This window comes from Anomaloglossus baeobatrachus, chromosome 1 (genome assembly GCF_048569485.1).
Source record: "Anomaloglossus baeobatrachus isolate aAnoBae1 chromosome 1, aAnoBae1.hap1, whole genome shotgun sequence".
In the NCBI taxonomy this organism is placed as follows: domain Eukaryota; kingdom Metazoa; phylum Chordata; class Amphibia; order Anura; family Aromobatidae; genus Anomaloglossus; species Anomaloglossus baeobatrachus.
The window spans coordinates 482,556,641-482,574,673 of NC_134353.1; the positions used below are offsets into that span (position 1 = coordinate 482,556,641).

General features: G+C 49.6%; 2 protein-coding genes across 3 annotated transcripts in view; one reads left to right on the plus strand and one right to left on the minus strand.

The window, feature by feature from the left end:
• The window catches only part of COPE (coat protein complex I subunit epsilon), an 81,382-nt gene extending 73,034 nt beyond the window's left edge, over nucleotides 1–8,348 (minus strand). The window contains exons 1-3 of the mRNA XM_075338373.1: nucleotides 8,191–8,348; nucleotides 4,697–4,759; nucleotides 4,516–4,616 (exon numbers count right to left, since the gene is read on the minus strand). Coding sequence (XP_075194488.1) covers nucleotides 4,516–4,616; nucleotides 4,697–4,759; nucleotides 8,191–8,289 — 263 coding nt within the window. The 5' untranslated portion in view covers nucleotides 8,290–8,348. The remainder of the gene's footprint in view (nucleotides 1–4,515; nucleotides 4,617–4,696; nucleotides 4,760–8,190) is intronic.
• An 89-nt stretch (nucleotides 8,349–8,437) lies between these two features.
• The window catches only part of DDX49 (DEAD-box helicase 49), a 118,841-nt gene continuing 109,245 nt past the window's right edge, over nucleotides 8,438–18,033 (plus strand). Inside the window, exons 1-2 of one of the 2 annotated variants that reach the window (XM_075315102.1) lie at nucleotides 8,438–8,579; nucleotides 13,160–13,283. In XM_075315102.1, the coding sequence (XP_075171217.1) occupies nucleotides 8,465–8,579; nucleotides 13,160–13,283 (239 nt within the window). In that variant the 5' untranslated portion in view covers nucleotides 8,438–8,464. The remainder of the gene's footprint in view (nucleotides 8,580–13,159; nucleotides 13,284–18,033) is intronic. The other variant, XM_075315109.1, reaches the window with a different exon arrangement.

The following is an 18,033-nucleotide window of genomic DNA, read 5'->3' on the forward strand; positions in this document are numbered from 1 at the left end:
GTCCAGGACGGCATTCATGGCGTAGGATGAAAATACCGACGCCTGAGAAGTCAAAGACGCTACTTGCAGAGCAGAGGTACGTGTGACCGCATTAATCTCAGACAGACAAGCTGAGATAGCTTGGAGTGCCCACACGGCTGCAAAGGCCGGGGCAAAAGACGCGCCTGTGGCTTCATAGATGGATTTCATTAGGAGCTCTATCTGCCTGTCAGTGGCATCCTTGAGCGATGAACCGTCAGCCACTGATACTACGGATCTAGCCGCCAGTCTAGAGACTGGAGGATCCACCTTGGGACATTGAGCCCAACCCTTAACTACGTCAGAGGGGAAGTGGTAACGTGTGTCATTAAGGCGCTTAGTAAAGCGGTTGTCCGGAAAAGCTCTGTGCTTCTGGACAGCATCTCTGAAGTTAGAGTGATCGAAAAAAGCACTCCGTGTACGTTTGGGAAACCTAAACTAGTGTTTCTCCTGCTGTGAAGCCGACTCCTCTACAGGTGGAGTTGGGGGAGAAAGATCTAGCACCTGGTTGATGGACGCTATAAGGTCATTTACTATGGTGTCCCCTTCAGGTGTATCAAGATTGAGAGCAACGTCAGGGTCAGAGCCCTGGGCTGCAACCTCCGCTTCATCCTCCAGAGAGTCCTCAAGCTGAGACCCCGAACAGCGTGATGAAGTCGGGGAAGATTCCCAGCGAGCCCGCTTAGCCGGTCTGGGACTGCGGTCCGTGCCGGAGTCCTCCACGTGATACCTAGGGGCCACCCCGAGAGCACGCTGCGGCGCAGACCGAGAGGGGCCTGGGGGCGATGATCCCGCAGTGCCCGAGGCCTGTGTAAGGGCCGGTCTGGACTGCAAGGCTTCTAGTATCTTAGCAGACCATTTGTCCATAGACTGAGCCATGGATTGTGAAAGTGACTCAGAGAGTTTCTCAGCTAAAACTGCAAACTCTGTCCCTGCCACCTGGACAGGGGAAGCCGGCGGTTCTACCTGAGCCGAGGGTCCCACCAGTGCCCGAGGCTCCGGCTGAGCGAGTGCCACAGGGCCCGAGCATTGCTCACAGTGAGGGTAGGTGGAACCTGCAGGTAGCATAGCCGCACAAGAGGTACAGGTTGCAAAATAACCCTGTGTCTTGGCACCCTTGCTCCTTGTGAACGACATGCTGTTGTCTCCTAGGAGAGTGATCACTGAGGGTATATAGCCAAAAGCAAAACAATGCGGCCGAAGAGAGAAAATGTATACAAATATATATATATATATATATATATATATATATATATATATACACACACACTTCGGCACCCTAGGGGGACCAGCACCGGGTGACCGGTGCGGCTTACCGACCGCCCAAAGCGGTGTGTGTCCACCAGATTCCCTGCCTTGGGTCTCCCAGAGCTGTCAGCCAGACGTCCTCCACCGGCAGAATGTGTTTAAAACATGGCTGCCGGCGTTCTCAGGGGAGGAGGGAGCCGTGGGCGGCGACTAATAAAGTGCGGGAATCTGGTGCCCCACAGTGATTAGTGAGGGGGGAGGAGGACACCTAAAGTGCGCTCCAGCCCTCACTCTCGACGTCAGGTCGACCGTCCCGCCCTTACCCCTGACTGGCAGGCCCGGGGGCGGGAGTTATGGCACTAGGCCGCATGAAGCCGGGGACTAAATTTAATACCGCGGCCGGCAAACAGGCGCGGTAGTCCCTGTCGTCATAAAAATACAGCAGCCGCTGCAGCGTCTGAGACCAAATCGCTCCATGCACCGTCCCCAAGGGGACACAGAGTACCTTTAGATGCAGGGCCCTGTCCCTGATGATACCAAGTCTCCTGTCCGTCAGATTCCCACAGGGGCTGCGGAGGGAGCCCGGTCCCAGTGAATGGATGACCGGTTAGGATCCCACTTCTCCCAGAGCCTCTAAGGGATGGGGAAGGAAAACGGCATGTGGCTCCAGCCTTTGTACCCGCAATGGGTACCTCAACCTTAACAGCACCGCCGACTTAGTGGGGTGAGAAGGGAGCATGCCGGGGGCCCTGTGGGGGCCCTCTTTTGTTCCATCCGATACAATCAGCAGCTGCTGCTGACTAAAATGGGAGCTCGAGTGAATGTGTTCCTCCTTCAACACAAAGCATAAAACTGAGGAGCCCGTGAGCCACGGGAGGGTGTATAGGCAGAGGGGAGGGGTTACACTTTTTAAAGTGTAATACTTTGTGTGGCCTCCGGAGGCAGAAGCTATACACCCAATTGTCTGGGTCTCCCAATGGAGCGACAAAGAAATTACATATATATATATATATATACACATATACACACATACACATATACATATATATACACACACACACCGTATTTTTCGCTTTATAAGACGCACTTTTGTTCCCCCAAATTTTGGGTGAAAGTAGGGTGTGCGTCTTATAAGCCGAATATACGGGGGGGGGGTATATATATATGTACACTGCAGGGTCCAGGGGAGGTGGGGGCGCTGTGCTGGGGGCAGGTGAACGCTGCGGCGGCAGCGTTTCATCTCCTGCTCCCACTCATATAATATGCACAGCCGCTGTCCATCTCCGGTGGTGCTGAAATCGCACGCAGTGACGGTCTGGGGGAGCGGTGCATATTATTTGTCCCTGCGCCCCCCTGTAATGGCACATGCCCCCCCCTGTGTTAGATTTGGCCCCCAGGCTGCTGCTCATTCTAAAATAAAAAAGCTTTACTTACCCCCTCCAGCGTTTCTCCCCGTGTCCCTGCTTCCACTGTGATCAGGCAGGCAGAGATCTCAGTCTGCTGTGCCGATCACATGACCGCACTGAGAACCAGGAAGTAAGGAACAGAAGAACAGAAGCACGGAAGGAGACAGGAGGGAGATAAACGCTGGAGGAGGTAAGAAAAGAGGGTTTTATTTTACTATGGGCAGCAGCCTAGGGGCGATATCTAACAAAGGGGGACTTGTGCGATCTATATAGGGGCCGTAGGCAGCACTATGGGGGCGATATCTAACACAGGGGGACTTGTGCGATCTATATAGGGGCCGTAGGCAGCACTATGGGGGCGATATCTAACACAGGGGGACTTGTGCGATCTATATAGGGGCCATGGGCAGCACTATGGGGGCGATATCTAACACAGGGGGACTTGTGCGATCTATAGGGGCCATGGGCAGCACTATGGGGGCGATATCTAACACAGGGGGACTTGTGCGATCTATATAGGGGCCATGGGCAGCACTATGGGGGCGATATCTAACACAGGGGGACTTGTGCGATCTATATAGGGGCCATGGGCAGCACTATGGGGGCGATATCTAACACAGGGGGACTTGTGCGATCTATAGGGGCCATGGGCAGCAGCATGGGGGCGCTATCTAACACAGGGGAATGTGTGCAATCCACAGGGGACCATAGGCAGCACAGGGGAATGTATGCAATCCATAGGGGGCCATAGGCAGCACAGTGGAATGTATGCAATCCATAGGGGGCCATAGGCAGCACAGGGGAATGTATGCAATCCATAGGGGGCCATAGGCAGCACAGGGGAACGTGTGCCATCACAAGGGGGCTATATTCAATATAAGGGGGCCATATCCAGATTAAGGGGGCTAATTTTAGGATGGGGGGCTATGAGGGACATATACCCTATATGATTTGTTAGAGGGACACTGGCATTATAAGATGGACCCTATTTAACATTAAAAAAAAAAAAAAAATCTCTTTTCCTTCACCAAATTTGGGGGTGCGTCTTATAATCAGGTGCGTCTTATAAAGCGAAAAATATGGTATATATATTTTATATATTTATTTTTTGTTTTATAAGACGCACCAAATTATAAGACGCACCTGAAATTTAGAGATAACAAAAATGGTAAAAAAAAAAAACGGGCTCTGTCTTATACTCTGGTGTTGTCTACCGGAGGTGGGGGGCGGCGCAGCAGTGGTGGACCAGAGTCACAGGAGGCAGGGGCGGTGCTGGTGGGGTCTGTGGTGGCAGCGGAAGCTGCGGTGGCCGTGTAGAGCAGGACGGTGCGGCGGGTCTCCCAGATGCTCTGCTGGCTTCAAAGAAATGGCGCCCAGAGTCAGCGCATGCGCATCTGTGCACGCGCTGACTCCGGGCGTCATCATTTGAAGCCCAAGCATCTAGGACACCCGCCGCATCGTCCTGCTCTACACAGCCACTGCAGCTTCCGCTGCCACCACAGCCCACACAGTGAGGCAGCCGGCTGGCTGGCCGCCCGCACAGAGATGCCACTGTACCAATTCTCTCCCTCCCGGGAAGCTATATTGATTCTGATCTTAAGATGCACCCCTCATTTTTCTCCCAAATTTTTGGGGGGAAAAGTTTGTCTTATAATCCAAAAAATATGGTGTGTAAATATATATATATATAATATAATATATATAATATATTTATATAAATAAAAGCTTCACATTTACTACTTATATTATACACACAGAGAGACAAGGAATAATGTCTACGTCCTGAACTAATTAAGGGGAAAAAAAAGCGAACAATCAGTTCCATGAGATTGGGTCCACATACCTGCGGCTTTCATTGGACAAATACTCTGCAAACATACGAACAGCCTGCAGCTCAGCATTGGAATTAGGGCGAATTTCATCCAAAACAACTCCATACTTCCTCTGTTACCAAAGAAGATGGAGGGGTATTAATGAGAGCACAAAAACAGGTCATAACTGTGAAGAAAAAGCTCAGCGATTACCTGTGCTATATATGCTCGATACAGGAATACATCTCTCTCCACCTCTTTCTCTGGACTGGAAGTCTGAAAACACAAAAAAAGTAAAAGGCTAAATACAATCTGCATTGATAAATGTGTGAATCTAATAGAACAGAAGTTTTCACAGGTAAATATTAGAAAGTCCATAAAGCCCAGGTTGACTACAGATCCCCACACCTGTTGAGAGGCTGTTAGTTTGGGAAACCCATTGGTTAGTCCAGGCATTGCCATCTGTATTCTATTTATGTGTGATCGGAACCTAAGGGGAATCAGACACAGCCATGTGCCCACATCACATATACAGTGCCTACAAGTAGTATTCAACCCCCTGCAGATTTAGCAGGTTTACACATTCGGAATTAACTTGGCATTGTGACATTTGGACTGTAGATCAGCCTGGAAGTGTGAAATGCACTGCAGCAAAAAAGAATGTTATTTCTTTTTTTTTTTTTTTTTTTTTTAAATTGTGAAAAGTTTATTCAGAGGGTCATTTATTATTCAACCCCTCAAACCACAAGAATTCTGTTTGGTTCCCCTAAATATTAAGAAGTATTTCAGGCACAAAGAACAATGAGCTTCACATGTTTGGATTAATTATCTCTTTTTCCAGCCTTTTCTGACTAATTAAGACCCTCCCCAAACTTGTGAACAGCACTCATACTTGGTCAACATGGGAAAGACAAAGGAGCATTCCAAGGCCATCAGAGACAAGATCGTGGAGGGTCACGAGGCTGGCAAGGGGTACAAAACCCTTTCCAAGGAGTTGGGCCTACCTGTCTCTACTGTTGGGAGCATCATCCGGAAGTGGAAGGCTTATGGAACTACTGTTAGCCTTCCACGGCCTGGAAAGCCTTTGAAAGTTTCCACTCGTGCCGAGGCCAGGCTTGTCCGAAGAGTCAAGGCTAACCCAAGGACAACAAGGAAGGAGCTCCGGGAAGATCTCATGGCAGTGGGGACATTGGTTTCAGTCAATACCATAAGTAACGTACTCCACCGCAATGGTCTCCGTTCCAGACGAGCCCGTAAGGTACCTTTACTTTCAAAGCGTCATGTCAAGGCTCGTCTACAGTTTGCTCATGATCACTTGGAGGACTCTGAGACAGACTGGTTCAAGCTTCTCTGGTCTGATGAGACCAAGATCGAGATCTTTGGTGCCAACCACACACGTGACGTTTGGAGACTGGATGGCACTGCATACGACCCCAAGAATACCATCCCTACAGTCAAGCATGGTGGTGGCAGCATCATGCTGGGGGGCTGTTTCTCAGCCAAGGGGCCTGGCCATCTGGTCCGCATCCATGGGAAGATGGACAACACGGCCTACCTGGAGATTTTGGCAAAGAACCTCAGCTCCTCCATCAAGGATCTTAAGATGGGTCGTCATTTCATCTTCCAACAAGACAACGACCCAAAGCACAAAGCCAAGAAAGCCAAGGCCTGGTTCAAGAGGGAAAAAATCAAGGTGTTGCAGTGACCTAGTCAGTCTCCTGACCTTAACCCAATTGAAAACTCGTGGAAGGAGCTCAAGATTAAAGTCCACATGAGACACCCAAAGAACCTAGATAACGTGGAGAAGATCTGCATGGAGGAGTGGGCCAAGATATCTCCAGAGACCTGTGCCAGCCTGATCAGGTCTTATAAAAGACGATTATTAGCTGTAATTGCAAACAAGGGTTATTCCACAAAATATTAAACCTAGGGGTTGAATAATAATTGACCCATACTTTTATGTTGAAAATTTATTAAAATGTAACTGAGCAACATAACTTGTTGGTTTGTAAGATTTATGCATCTGTTGATAAATCCTGCTCTTGTTTGAAGTTTGCAGGCTCTAACTTATTTGCATCTTATCAAACCTGCTAAATCTGCAGGGGGTTGAATACTACTTGTAGGCACTGTACGTGCCCATGTGGGGTTGGCACTTCTAAGGAAACAACCGATCGGACCAGTAGAAATCTCAGACCGTCACAAATGTGTTCTGTGTTGATGCCACACCGCACCATACTGAAAGCCAATAAAGTGCCAGCAAGTCGCCCAAAAGTGAAAAATTGTACACTTCAAAGAACAGGTTGGTCACAATGCAAACCACATTGACTTTCATGTTATTGTGGTGGATCACTATCATGAAATTATTTTAGCACTAGTTTTTAACCATTCTAAAATAAAGAAGAAATTGTTTTATTTTTTGCAATTTGGATGTGATGATACTTCCTTCTCTATTCATGTCCACCTGGCAGACTTTTTTCAAGAGCACTCCTCAGATCCACAATGACCTGTACAGCCAAGCATGATTAGCTTTCCTCTACCTTCTTAAGATCATCAGTACAGTGCAATGATTTGCCACACAACACAGCATAATATCACTCACATCATCGCCTATGCCCATTGGGGCTCACTCTAGTCTCCTGATGGTACACACGCAGCCCATGATGGCCTCTGGGGGCTCAGCCTAATCTCAAAATGGCACACACGCACCTCATGATGGTCTTTGGGGGCTCAGTAATCTCCCGATGGCACACACGCACCCCATTATGGCCTCTGGGGGCTCAGTCTAATCTCCCGATGGCATACACGCACCCCATGATGGTCTTTGGGGGCTCAGTAATCTTCCGATGGCACACACGCAGCCCATGATGCTCTTTGGGGGCTCAGTAATCTCCCGATGGCACACACGCACCCAACGATGGTTTTTGTGGGCTCAGTCTAATCTCCTGATGGCACACACGCAGCCCATGATGGTCTTTGGGGGCTCAGTCTAATCTACCGATGGAACGCACGCAACCCATGATGGTCTTTGGGGGCTCAGTCTAATCTCCCGATGGCACACACGCAGCCCATAATACTCTTTGGGGGCTCAGTAATCTCCCGATTGCACACACGCAGCCCATGATGGCCTCTGGGGGCTCAGTCTGATCTCCTGATGGCACACACGCAGCCCATGATGGTCTTTGGGGGCTCAGTAATCTCCCGATTGCACACACGCAGCCCATGATGGTCTTTGGGGGCTCAGTCTGTCTCCTGATGGCACACACGCAGCCCATGATGGCCTCTGGGGGCTCAGTCTGATCTCCCGATGGCACACACGCAGCCCATGATGGTCTTTGGGGGCTAAGTCTAATCTCCCGATAGCACACATGCACCCCATGATGGTCTTTGGGGGCTCAGTCTGTCTCCTGATGGCACACACGCAGCCCATGATGGCCTCTGGGGGCTCAGTCTGATCTCCCGATGGCACACACGCAGCCCATGATGGTCTTTGGATGTTTGCAGTCATTATTATTGTCTTTCAACCCAATTTATTAAATATTTACACCATTGCCCTCCTGTTTAATAATCACGTTACTGATTAATAAAAGTGATCTCCTGAAATCCTCTGCACAGCTGTGAACATATTTATAGCTAACTCTGTATTACGCTTCAATGCTGCATATTAGTAGACTGTGCTGCTCCATTAATGGAAAGCCCTGGCTCCTCACCTTCACTTTCTGCGCCTCATTGATGCTCTGTTGGTAGCTGCCAATATAAAACCAGTTTTTGACATCGAACAGCTCGTCAACCTCTCCCTGTGCAGCCATCTCTAACCAGACACGTCACCCGGCCCGGCGTGCGCCACTTCCGCCTGTGCGAGGATACCTCTCTGCGCATGCGCACGTGACCGCTGCGAGCACGACTCCTACGTAACAGAACTAGGGCGCACAGTGATGACGTATGTACCGGAAGTGTTACTAGGGCTCACGTGTGTCGGAAAAGATGGACGGTTTTACCAAGTTGGGACTTTCGTCGTGGCTCATCGAGCAATGCAAACAGCTGGGGATCCGCAAACCGAGCCCGGTGCAAGAGAACTGCATCCCGCCCATCCTGGAAGGTACGTAGGCTACTGTCAGGAAGCCTCATGGATGCCGAGACGTGTCACCTCCATATGTAACTGGTCATGGAGGCGCTTTATTAGGTGTGAGCAGTGCAGGAGTCTTATGTGTAGATATAGGCATGAGCCTTAATGACCTGCACGGGCATTAGTGACACTTGGATGTGTAGCGACCTCTGGATATGGCTAAGCAGGGAGATGACATCTGAGTGTCCGGCATGTAGGTAGTAATGGAAGCCATGGGCTTACAGGTGTCCCAGGATGAAGGTATCAGTGGAGAAAAGTAGGGGTGCAGGACAGAGCAGCGTGAGACCCCCAACAGTATGCATAGTGAGGTATGAGGGGGTATTCAGGACAGAGCAGCGTGAGACCCCAACATTATGGGTAGTGAAGTACGAGGGTCTTCAGGCCGAGCAGAATGAGACCCCCAACAGTATAGGTAGTGAAGAATGAGGATATTCAGGACAGAGCAGCAAGAGACGCCTAACATTATGGAGAGTGAAGTACGAGGGTATTCAGGACTGAGCAGCAAGGAACCCCCAACAGTATGGGTAGTGAGATATGAGGGTATATAGGACAGAGCAGCCAGAGACCCCCAACATTATGGGTAGTGAAGTACGAGGGTATTCAGGACAGAGCAGCTGGAGACCCCAACAGTATGGGTAGTGAGGTATGAGGGGGTGCAGGACAGAGCAGCTGGAGACCCCAACAGTATGGGTAGTGAAGTACGAGGGTATTCAGGACAGAGCAGCCAGAGACCCCAACAGTATGGGTAGTGAAGTACGAGGGTATTCAGGACTGAGCAGCAAGGAACCCCCAACAGTATGGGTAGTGAGATATGAGGGTATATAGGACAGAGCAGCCAGAGACCCCCAACATTATGGGTAGTGAGGTATGAGGGGGTGCAGGACAGCAGCGTGAGACCCCAACAGTATGGGTAGTGATGTATGAGGGTATATCGGACAGAGCAGTGAGAGATCCCAACATTATGGGTAGTGAGGTATGAGGGTATTCAGGACAGAGCAGTGAGAGACCCCTAACATTATGGGTAGTGTGGAATGAGGGTATTCGGGACAGAGCAGTGAGAGACCCCAACAGTATGGGTAGTGAAGTACGAGGGTATTCAGGACTGGGCCAAGGGGTAATAGGAGGGAATGGTCTACTGTGTCCATGGCAGAATAAAGGTCTAGGTGGGAGGAACGTTGTTTATTGGTTAGGGCCAATTCAATACAGTGGTGGAAGCTGACTGCAGACTTGTAACCCAAGTCCAGGCAACCTCTTAAAAAAAAAAAAAAAATGTAGATGTGGGATGAAAGAGTAGTAGTTAACCAGGAAAACATCATGTATGCTTGTATGCTAGCCAGGTACAGCAGGCAGGTACGAGCTGCCCCCAGCTGCCTATTTGTACCCGGCTGGGAACTAAAAATATAGGAAGCCCTTTTTTTTTTTTTTTTTTCTTATTATTATTTCATGAATTTCATGAAATAAAAAAAAAAAATATGACGTGGGCTTCACCAAATTTTTTTGTCCAGCTGGGTGCAACTTGGCAGCTGGGGATTGGAATCCGCACCCACTACGAATTGCAGTCCACAGCCGCCCCAGAAAATGGCACTTTCATAGATGTGCCATCTTCTAGCGCTTTATCCAACTCTTCCTGTGGCCCTGGTGCCGGGTGGCTCGCTGGGTAATAAGGGGTTAAGGCTAGCTGTATATTATCAGCTGGCCCTAAGCCCGAAATTCATGGTGTCACGCTAATATTAGACATGGCCACCATGAATTTTTAGTAAAGATAAAAAATAAACACCACACACACAAAAATATTTTTATTAGAAATAAAACACAACACAATTAGTGACTCCATCTTTATTGAACTAAAGAAACCCCTCTGCTGTAGTCCTGGGTCAAGGGTCCTGCAATGTCCAATCCGGATCCAATATCATCTGATCAGTTTGCCGAAAGGCAAATCGATCAGATGATGTGTCAGGTTCAAGGCCTGAATCACATCACACATCAGCTGATTGTTTAAAAGCCGTTTATACAATCAGCTGATGCATCAGTAGAAAAAAAAAACTATACTTCTCTGTGCAGACTCCCGTACGATCGCTGCAGGAGCTGCCGGTGATCCACCTGACAGCCTCAGATGATCGTTTAAACCGGCTGGGTGGTAAAAAGCTGGCGTCACCGCTGGACTTAAATGATCAGCTGATGCCGTCAGGCGACCGCATCAGCTGATCACCGGCAGGTCCTGGAGCGATTGGACATGTCCGGCTGTCTGCAGACTCCCGATCAGGGGTGGCGGTACCGAGAGAGGAGCTGGGAGCAGACATGGCACAGGACGGGAAGTGGAAGCAGGGGTGGCGGTACCGGGAGGAATGCTGGGTAAGTACAATCCTCTTCCTGTACATGTGACTGTACTACCCACCCCTTGCGTTTATAGCTGCGTTTTTAGTCATAGAAACGCAGCTATATTTGCAATTTGCGTTTTTCATTGCGTTTTTGAACATCTCATTGAACTCAATGGGTGAAAAACGCAGGAATAATTGACATGCTGCGTTTTGTGGACACCACAAAAACGGAGCTAAAAAAAAAAACTCTGTGCAGACAGCAAAAATGAAAACTCAGACTTTGCTGGTGAAGCAGTCATGCCGTTTGCTAAACAAAAAGGCACCTGAAAAACGTGCAAAAACGCCTAGTGCGCACATAGCCTAATGTTCCCAAATCCTGTAATCATCCGTTAAAACGGATCCAGGAGCAATCTGATGGCAATAACGTTGGGTAAACGGTGACATGACTTTTTTTCCTTGTTTAATGGATCGTTTTTCCATAGTCTGCAATGTTAAAAAAAGGAGATCCACCTGAAATCAATTATTTTAAAACTTTTTTTTTTGCCTATGGATATTTGCTGTATCTGCTCATTGGGGTTTGTGGTTATTGAAGGAGATTAAAGAGGTTTTCTGGGTATATGGTACTGAGAAGCGATCTGCAGGATAGAAAGGGAAAAGGGGAGAAATAGCGCTTGTGCTAACCAGCGTTTGGGGAGAGAAATTGCAGTTGGTCTAGATTTAACCCACCCGACACCCTGTGAGCGTCTCCTCTGTGAAGAGCTCCAACAGACGGGAAACACCTGATGAAGGCTGTTTACAGACGAAACACTTTGTATTTTAAATAAAGCATCTTTTATTTTTTGCTGGTCTTTCATCTACAAGTCCACGGCAGTGCCATATCCTTTTGTATCTGCAGCAGATCCATTGTAGTGGAGGTCCATCACGTGGAGCCCCCACCAATCTCCTGTATTTTTATGCTGGCCAGATGTAAACATATTGAACAATGCTGCTGAGCTCAGCCTTTGTGGTCAGATACTAGTTTCTTAAATTTCTGCAGTGCATAGGAAAAGGGATTTACAACTTTACTCGTGCTGCAGTAGCCGTGAACAGCCCGGAGCAGCGCTCAACAGCTCAACTCTCAGTAGTTCAATCTGAACAGCTGATCAGTGTCAGGTCAGGGTTTTAGACCTCCATGATTTGCTATTGATGACCTCTCTGGCAGGCAGGTCATCAATGCCTCTTTTGTATGATGTTTATAAAAAATTGGAGGTGAGGTAACTGCTCTTCTGTACTCTTCTTGTACATTGACGCTGTATTTCTCATATGCAAAATAGCAGTTGCACTCAAGTAAAGGGAAGGAGAGAAAACAAGAATGTAGATGGTGAACATTGGAATATGAATATGCATTAATGCCAAGAAAACATGATTTATTTATTTTTTTCTTAAATGAGTTACTTAGCAAATAAAACTGGCAACATTTACTTGTGCCCAGACACCACGTCAAGGTGTAACTCTCATCTGGGTCCCACTCTAATTTCTAGGCCTCTCTTGTCCAAAGTGACCTTTTTATATGGGCTAGAATAGAACCTGCAAAAAGAAAATGAAAAACTTGAGTGCAACTGCTATTTTAGATATTGTATGCGCCAGTTTAGACTATAAGATTAGGAAGTGCCGGCAATTTTTCTAGTTTGTAATATGGAGTCATGTCCTTTGTGCACTCCTCCCAGTTATTTCAGGTGTTTTTCATTTTCCTTTTGCAGGTTCTCTTCTAGCCCATATAAAAGGTCAGTTTGGACAAGAGAGGCATAAAAATTAGAGTAGGACCCAGATGAGAGTTACACCTTGACGTGGTGTCTGGGCACAAGTAAATTTGGTCACTTTAATTTGCTAAGTAACTCATTTTTAAAAAAATAAAATAAAAAAATTCATGTTTTCTTGGTAGTAATGCATATTTACACTCCAATGTTCAATCTACTTTTTTTTTTTTTTTTTCTCCTTCCCTTTACTTGAATGCAATTGCTATTTTGGATATTGTATGTCATGTTCAGTATGCACCAGTTCAGACTATGAGATTAGGAAATGCCGGTAATTTTTCTATTTCTCATATGCACTAGCAGAGCTGCTCTTTAAAGGAGCGGTACTTGTAAATGAAGCATAAAGTCTTGTCTTTATATAGTTGTTACAGACCATAAGTATTGTACTGTAGCTTCTGTGTATAAATGCTGTAATCGCATACTGGCTTTTCTTTTTTGGTAGGTCGCGATTGCATGGGTTGTGCTAAAACTGGCAGTGGCAAGACGGCTGCTTTTGTCCTGCCCATACTCCAGAAACTGTCTGAGGATCCTTTTGGAATATTTTGCCTGGTGCTCACACCCACTCGGTAAGATTATGTACATCATTTCTTCAGCGCTCTATTGGGAGACCCAGACGATTGGGGTATAGCTACTGCCCTCCGGAGGCCACACAAAGCACTACACTAAAAAGTGCAAGGCCCCTCCCCTTCTGGCTATACCCCCCCGTGGTATCACGGGTTCTCCAGTTTTCAAGCTTTGTGCGAAGGAGGTCAGACATCCACGCATAGCTCCACAGATTTTAGTCAGCAGTAGCTGCTGACTATTTCGGATGGAAGAAAAGAGGGCCCATATAGGGCCCCCAGCATGCTCCCTTCTCACCCGTTGATGGTGTTGTAAGGTTGAGGTACCTATTGCTGGTACGGAGGCTGGAGCCCACATGCTGCTTTCCTTCCACATCCCCCTGAGGGGCTCTGTGGAAGTGGGATCCTGCCGGCCTCAAAGCTCTGACGCCGGGCTCCATCCACAGACCCGTTGGAACCTGCTGGATACGGAGCTGGAGTACCGTTCAGGGACATGGCCCTGCATCATACAGGTACTCTGTGTCCCCGTACACACAGGCACAGCACACTCCAGACTTGCTGGGTGTGCTAGTGCGCCGGGGACAGTAATGGGTTACAGTCACTGCAGCTTTGCTGAGTGACTTTGTGTTTTGGGAACTACCGCGCCGGACGCTCCGGGAGCGGCGGCGCGGCTGGGACTTGTAGTTCGCCGGGGACTGGGCGCCGACCGCGCTTTTACGGCGGCGGCGCTTATAAATCCAGTCCCCGGCTTCTGCGGCCTAGTGCCGCTTCGTTCCCGCCCCCTCCCTGTCACTCAGGGAAGGGGACAGGCGCTGAGCAATCAGCAGCGCCGAGGGCTGGAGCCTTTTTACATGCTCCAGCCCTCTCACTGCACACTGTCGGACGCCGGATTCCCGCTCTGCCTTGGGGGCACGCCCACGGCCCGCCCCTCCTCACATGAGCTGGGGAAGAAGCCGGCAGCCATTACTGCAGTCCGAGCTCGGACTTTCGGCACCAAGGCAGGACGGTGGCGATCATACACCCGCTTATAGGCGGGCGGTAAGCGGCACACATAGTGCTGACCACGATATAACTGCAGTGTGTACATGTGTTGTTTTTAACTGCATAGGTCGCTATATGCCCGCTGGGGGAGCGACGCAGCAGGAAAGCAGGTGTGCTAAGGCACAGGCTTTCTAGGCTGCTTGTATTGCACGACTGAGGTGTTCATTTGTGTTTATGCTTATATGCTATACATTGCACTGTACAGTCGCTAGTCTTAGCTATATTCTCATGAAATGGCTAGACCACAGCAGCAGAAAACCAAGGGTGCTGGGGCACAGGTTTTTTTCTATGCTGCTTGTATTGCATGGGCTGCAGTGTGCATTTGTACTTGTGCTTGTATGCTATACATAGCACTGTATGGTCACTCTTCTGGGCCATATTCCCCGAGATGACTAGTCTACAGCAGCAGAAGAGCTGGGGTGCCAGGGCACAGGCTTCTATGCTGCTGGTATTGCATGTGCTGCAGTGTTCATTTGTACTTGTGCTTGTATGCTATACATTGCACTGTAGGGTCACTCTTCTGGGCTATATTCCCCTAGATGACTAGTATACAGCAGCAGAAGAGCAGGGGTGCCAGGGCACAGGCTTCTATGCTGCTTGTATTGCTTGTGCTGCAGTGGTCATTTGTACTTTATGCCTGTATGCTATACATTGCACTGTACGGTCACCAATCTTGGCTATATACTTCTAGATAGCTAGTCGGCAGCGGCAAAAAAGCAACACAGATTTCAGTGCTGTTTTTACTACATGGGATGCTGTTCATGACACCGTCCCATTGTGTGCATGCTCCCCTGTAGCACGTCGTCTGCCGGGGTCTCTAGCACTTCGTCTGCCGGGGCTCTACTAGTTGTGGCCAAAGAAACCTCCTGTCAACCCTGTCCATGGACAGGGACGGAGTAGTCATAATATAGAGACTTGCACCCATGGGCAATCTACTTGACCAAAAGGCAGCTCTTCAGGGCTTTGATACTGACATCGCTCTCAATCCGGATACACCGGGTGGTAACGCCATACGGAATGATCCTATACCGTCCATCAATGGAAGGTTGGATCTTTCTCCCTCAGCTCCCCCAGTGGAGATAGGAGACGAACAGGAGAAGTTCCTTTTCAGTATCTCACGCAGATATTGAGTTTTTTTCTGGCCACGCTGACTTCAGAGAAGCAGTCCAGGAACACCACGCTTACCAGATAAGCGTCTTCTCCAAACGTTTTTAGGATACACGTTATCCCTTTTCCCCTGACGTGGTCAGCGCTGGACCCAGGGTCCAAAGGTGGATTCTCCAATCTCCAGGCTTGCATCTAGAGCCATAGTTGCACTGGAGATGGGGCTTCACTTAAAGATGCCATTCACAGACAGATGGACTCTGGTTGAAATCTGTCTAGGAGGCTATCGGCGTGTCGGTTGCTCCGGCATCCACAGCCGTATTGGCAACCTAACCTTTTCAGCTGTTCTTGCGCAGCTGACCTTGAGCAGGGACATCTGTACCGCAGAGGCGTCCGTAACCCCGCAATGTCTGCACTGCGACTTACCCTGTTAATACTGTCCTAAAAGTACAGTCGAGGTTTCGGTCCTTCCCAAGCTCCGGCAGGTCCCAATTGCCCTCGTGCAAAAGGGCTACAAAACCTCAGACGGGCTCAGATTCCGGCCGGGCTCAATCTCGCCCAAGGAAGGCAGTTGGAGGAACCGCTACCAAGGCGGTCTCCTCAGGACTCTCAGCTCTCTCTCTCTCTCTCCGCATCCGCGGTTGATGGCAGACTCCCCCGCCTTTGGCGACATTTAGCTGCCACAGGTCACAGACCGGTGGGTGACGGACATTGTGCTCACGTGCACAGGACAGTGTTCTGTTCTCGTCCTCCGACTCCATTCTTCAGAACGGCCCCACCTCTCCACCGAGCAGATGCCCTGCTGCAGGCGGTGGACGCTCTAAGAGCAGAAGGAGTGGTGATCCCTGTCCCCCCTCAGGAACGAGGGCGAGGGTTTGTACTCCAATCTCTTTGTGGCTCCAAAAATGGACGGTTCCTTCCGTCCTGTTCTAGTCCTGAAACTGCTCAACGAGCATGCGAACGCCAGGCGGTTCCGGATGGGATCCCTCCGATCCGTCATTGCCTCAATGTCTCGAGGAGACTTCCTTGCCTCAACAGACATCAAAGATGCCTATCTCCACGTGCCAATTGCTACGGAGCACCAACGTTTTTTACGTTTTGTGATAGGAGACGAACATCTTCAGTTCGTAGCTCTGCCATTCAGTCTGGCGACAGCCCCACGGGTGTTCACCAAGGTCATGGCAGCAGTGGTAGCAGTCTTGCACTCTCAGGGACACCCGGTGATCCCGTACTTGGACGATCTACTCGTCAAAGCACCCTCCCTCGAGGCATGCCAACGCAGCCTGAATGTTACGCTGGAGACTCTCCAGACTTTCGGGTGGATCATCAATTTGGCAAGGTCAAATCTGTCTCCGACTCAATCACTAACGTATCTCGGCATGGAGTTTCATACTCTATCAGCAATAGTGAAGCTTCCGCTGAACCAGCAGCGTTCACTGCAGACAGAGGTGCAGTCTCTCCGTCAAGGCCAGTCGCACCCCTTAAGGCGCCTCATGCACTTCCTAAGGAAGATGGTGGCAGCCATCGAGGCAGTTCTCTTTGCGCAGTTTCATCTGCGCCAACGGCAATGGGACATTCTCCGCCAAAGGGACGGGCAGTCAACCTCCCTGGACAGGGAAGTCTCCCTTTCCCTGACGGCCGAGGACTCTCTGCAATAGTGGCTTATTCCCACCTCATTGTCATAGCCCCCATTCTGGGCAGTGGTCACGACAGATACGAGTCTGTCAGGGTGGGGAGCAGCTTGTCTCCGCCACATGGCTCAGGGGACGTGGACTCAGCAGGAGTCCACCCTTCAGATCGATGTTCTGGAAATCGGGGCAGGGTATCTTACCCTATTAGCTTTCCAGAAGTGGCTAGAAAGAGAGCAGATCCGAATCCAGTCGGACAACTCCACAGCGGTGGCATACATCAACCACCAAGGAGGGACACGCAGTCGGCAAGCCTTCCAGGAAGTCCGGCGAATCCTCATGTGGGTGGAGGACACAGCATCCACCATATCCGCAGTTCACATCCCGGGCGTAGAAAACTGGGAAGCAGACTTCCTCAGTCGCCAGGGCATGGACGCGGGGGAATGGTCCCTTCACCCGGACGTGTTTCAGGAAATCTGTTGCCGCTGGAGGGTGCCGGACGTCGACCTAATGGCGTCTCGGCACACCAACAAGGTCCCGGCATTTATGGCACGATCGCGCGATCACAGAGCTCTGGCGGCAGACGCCTTAGTGCAAGATTGGTCGCAGTTCCGGCTCACATATGTGTTTCCACCTCTGGCACTCTTGCCCAGAGTACTGCGCAAAAATCAGATCCGATTGCAGCCGCGTCATACTCGTCGCACCAGACTGGCCGAGGAGATCGTGGTACCCGGATCTGTGGCATCTCACGGTCGGCCGACCGGGGTCACTACCAGACCGACCAGACTTACTGTCCCAAGGGCCGTTTTCTCCATCGGAATTCTGCGGCCCTGAACCTGACTGTGTGGCCTTTGTGTCCTGGATCCTAGCGTCTTCAGGATTATCCCAAGGGGTTGTTGCCACCATGAGTCAGGCTAGGAAGCCCACGTCTGCTAAGATCTACCACAGAACGTGGAAGATTTTCTTAATCTGGTGCTCTACTC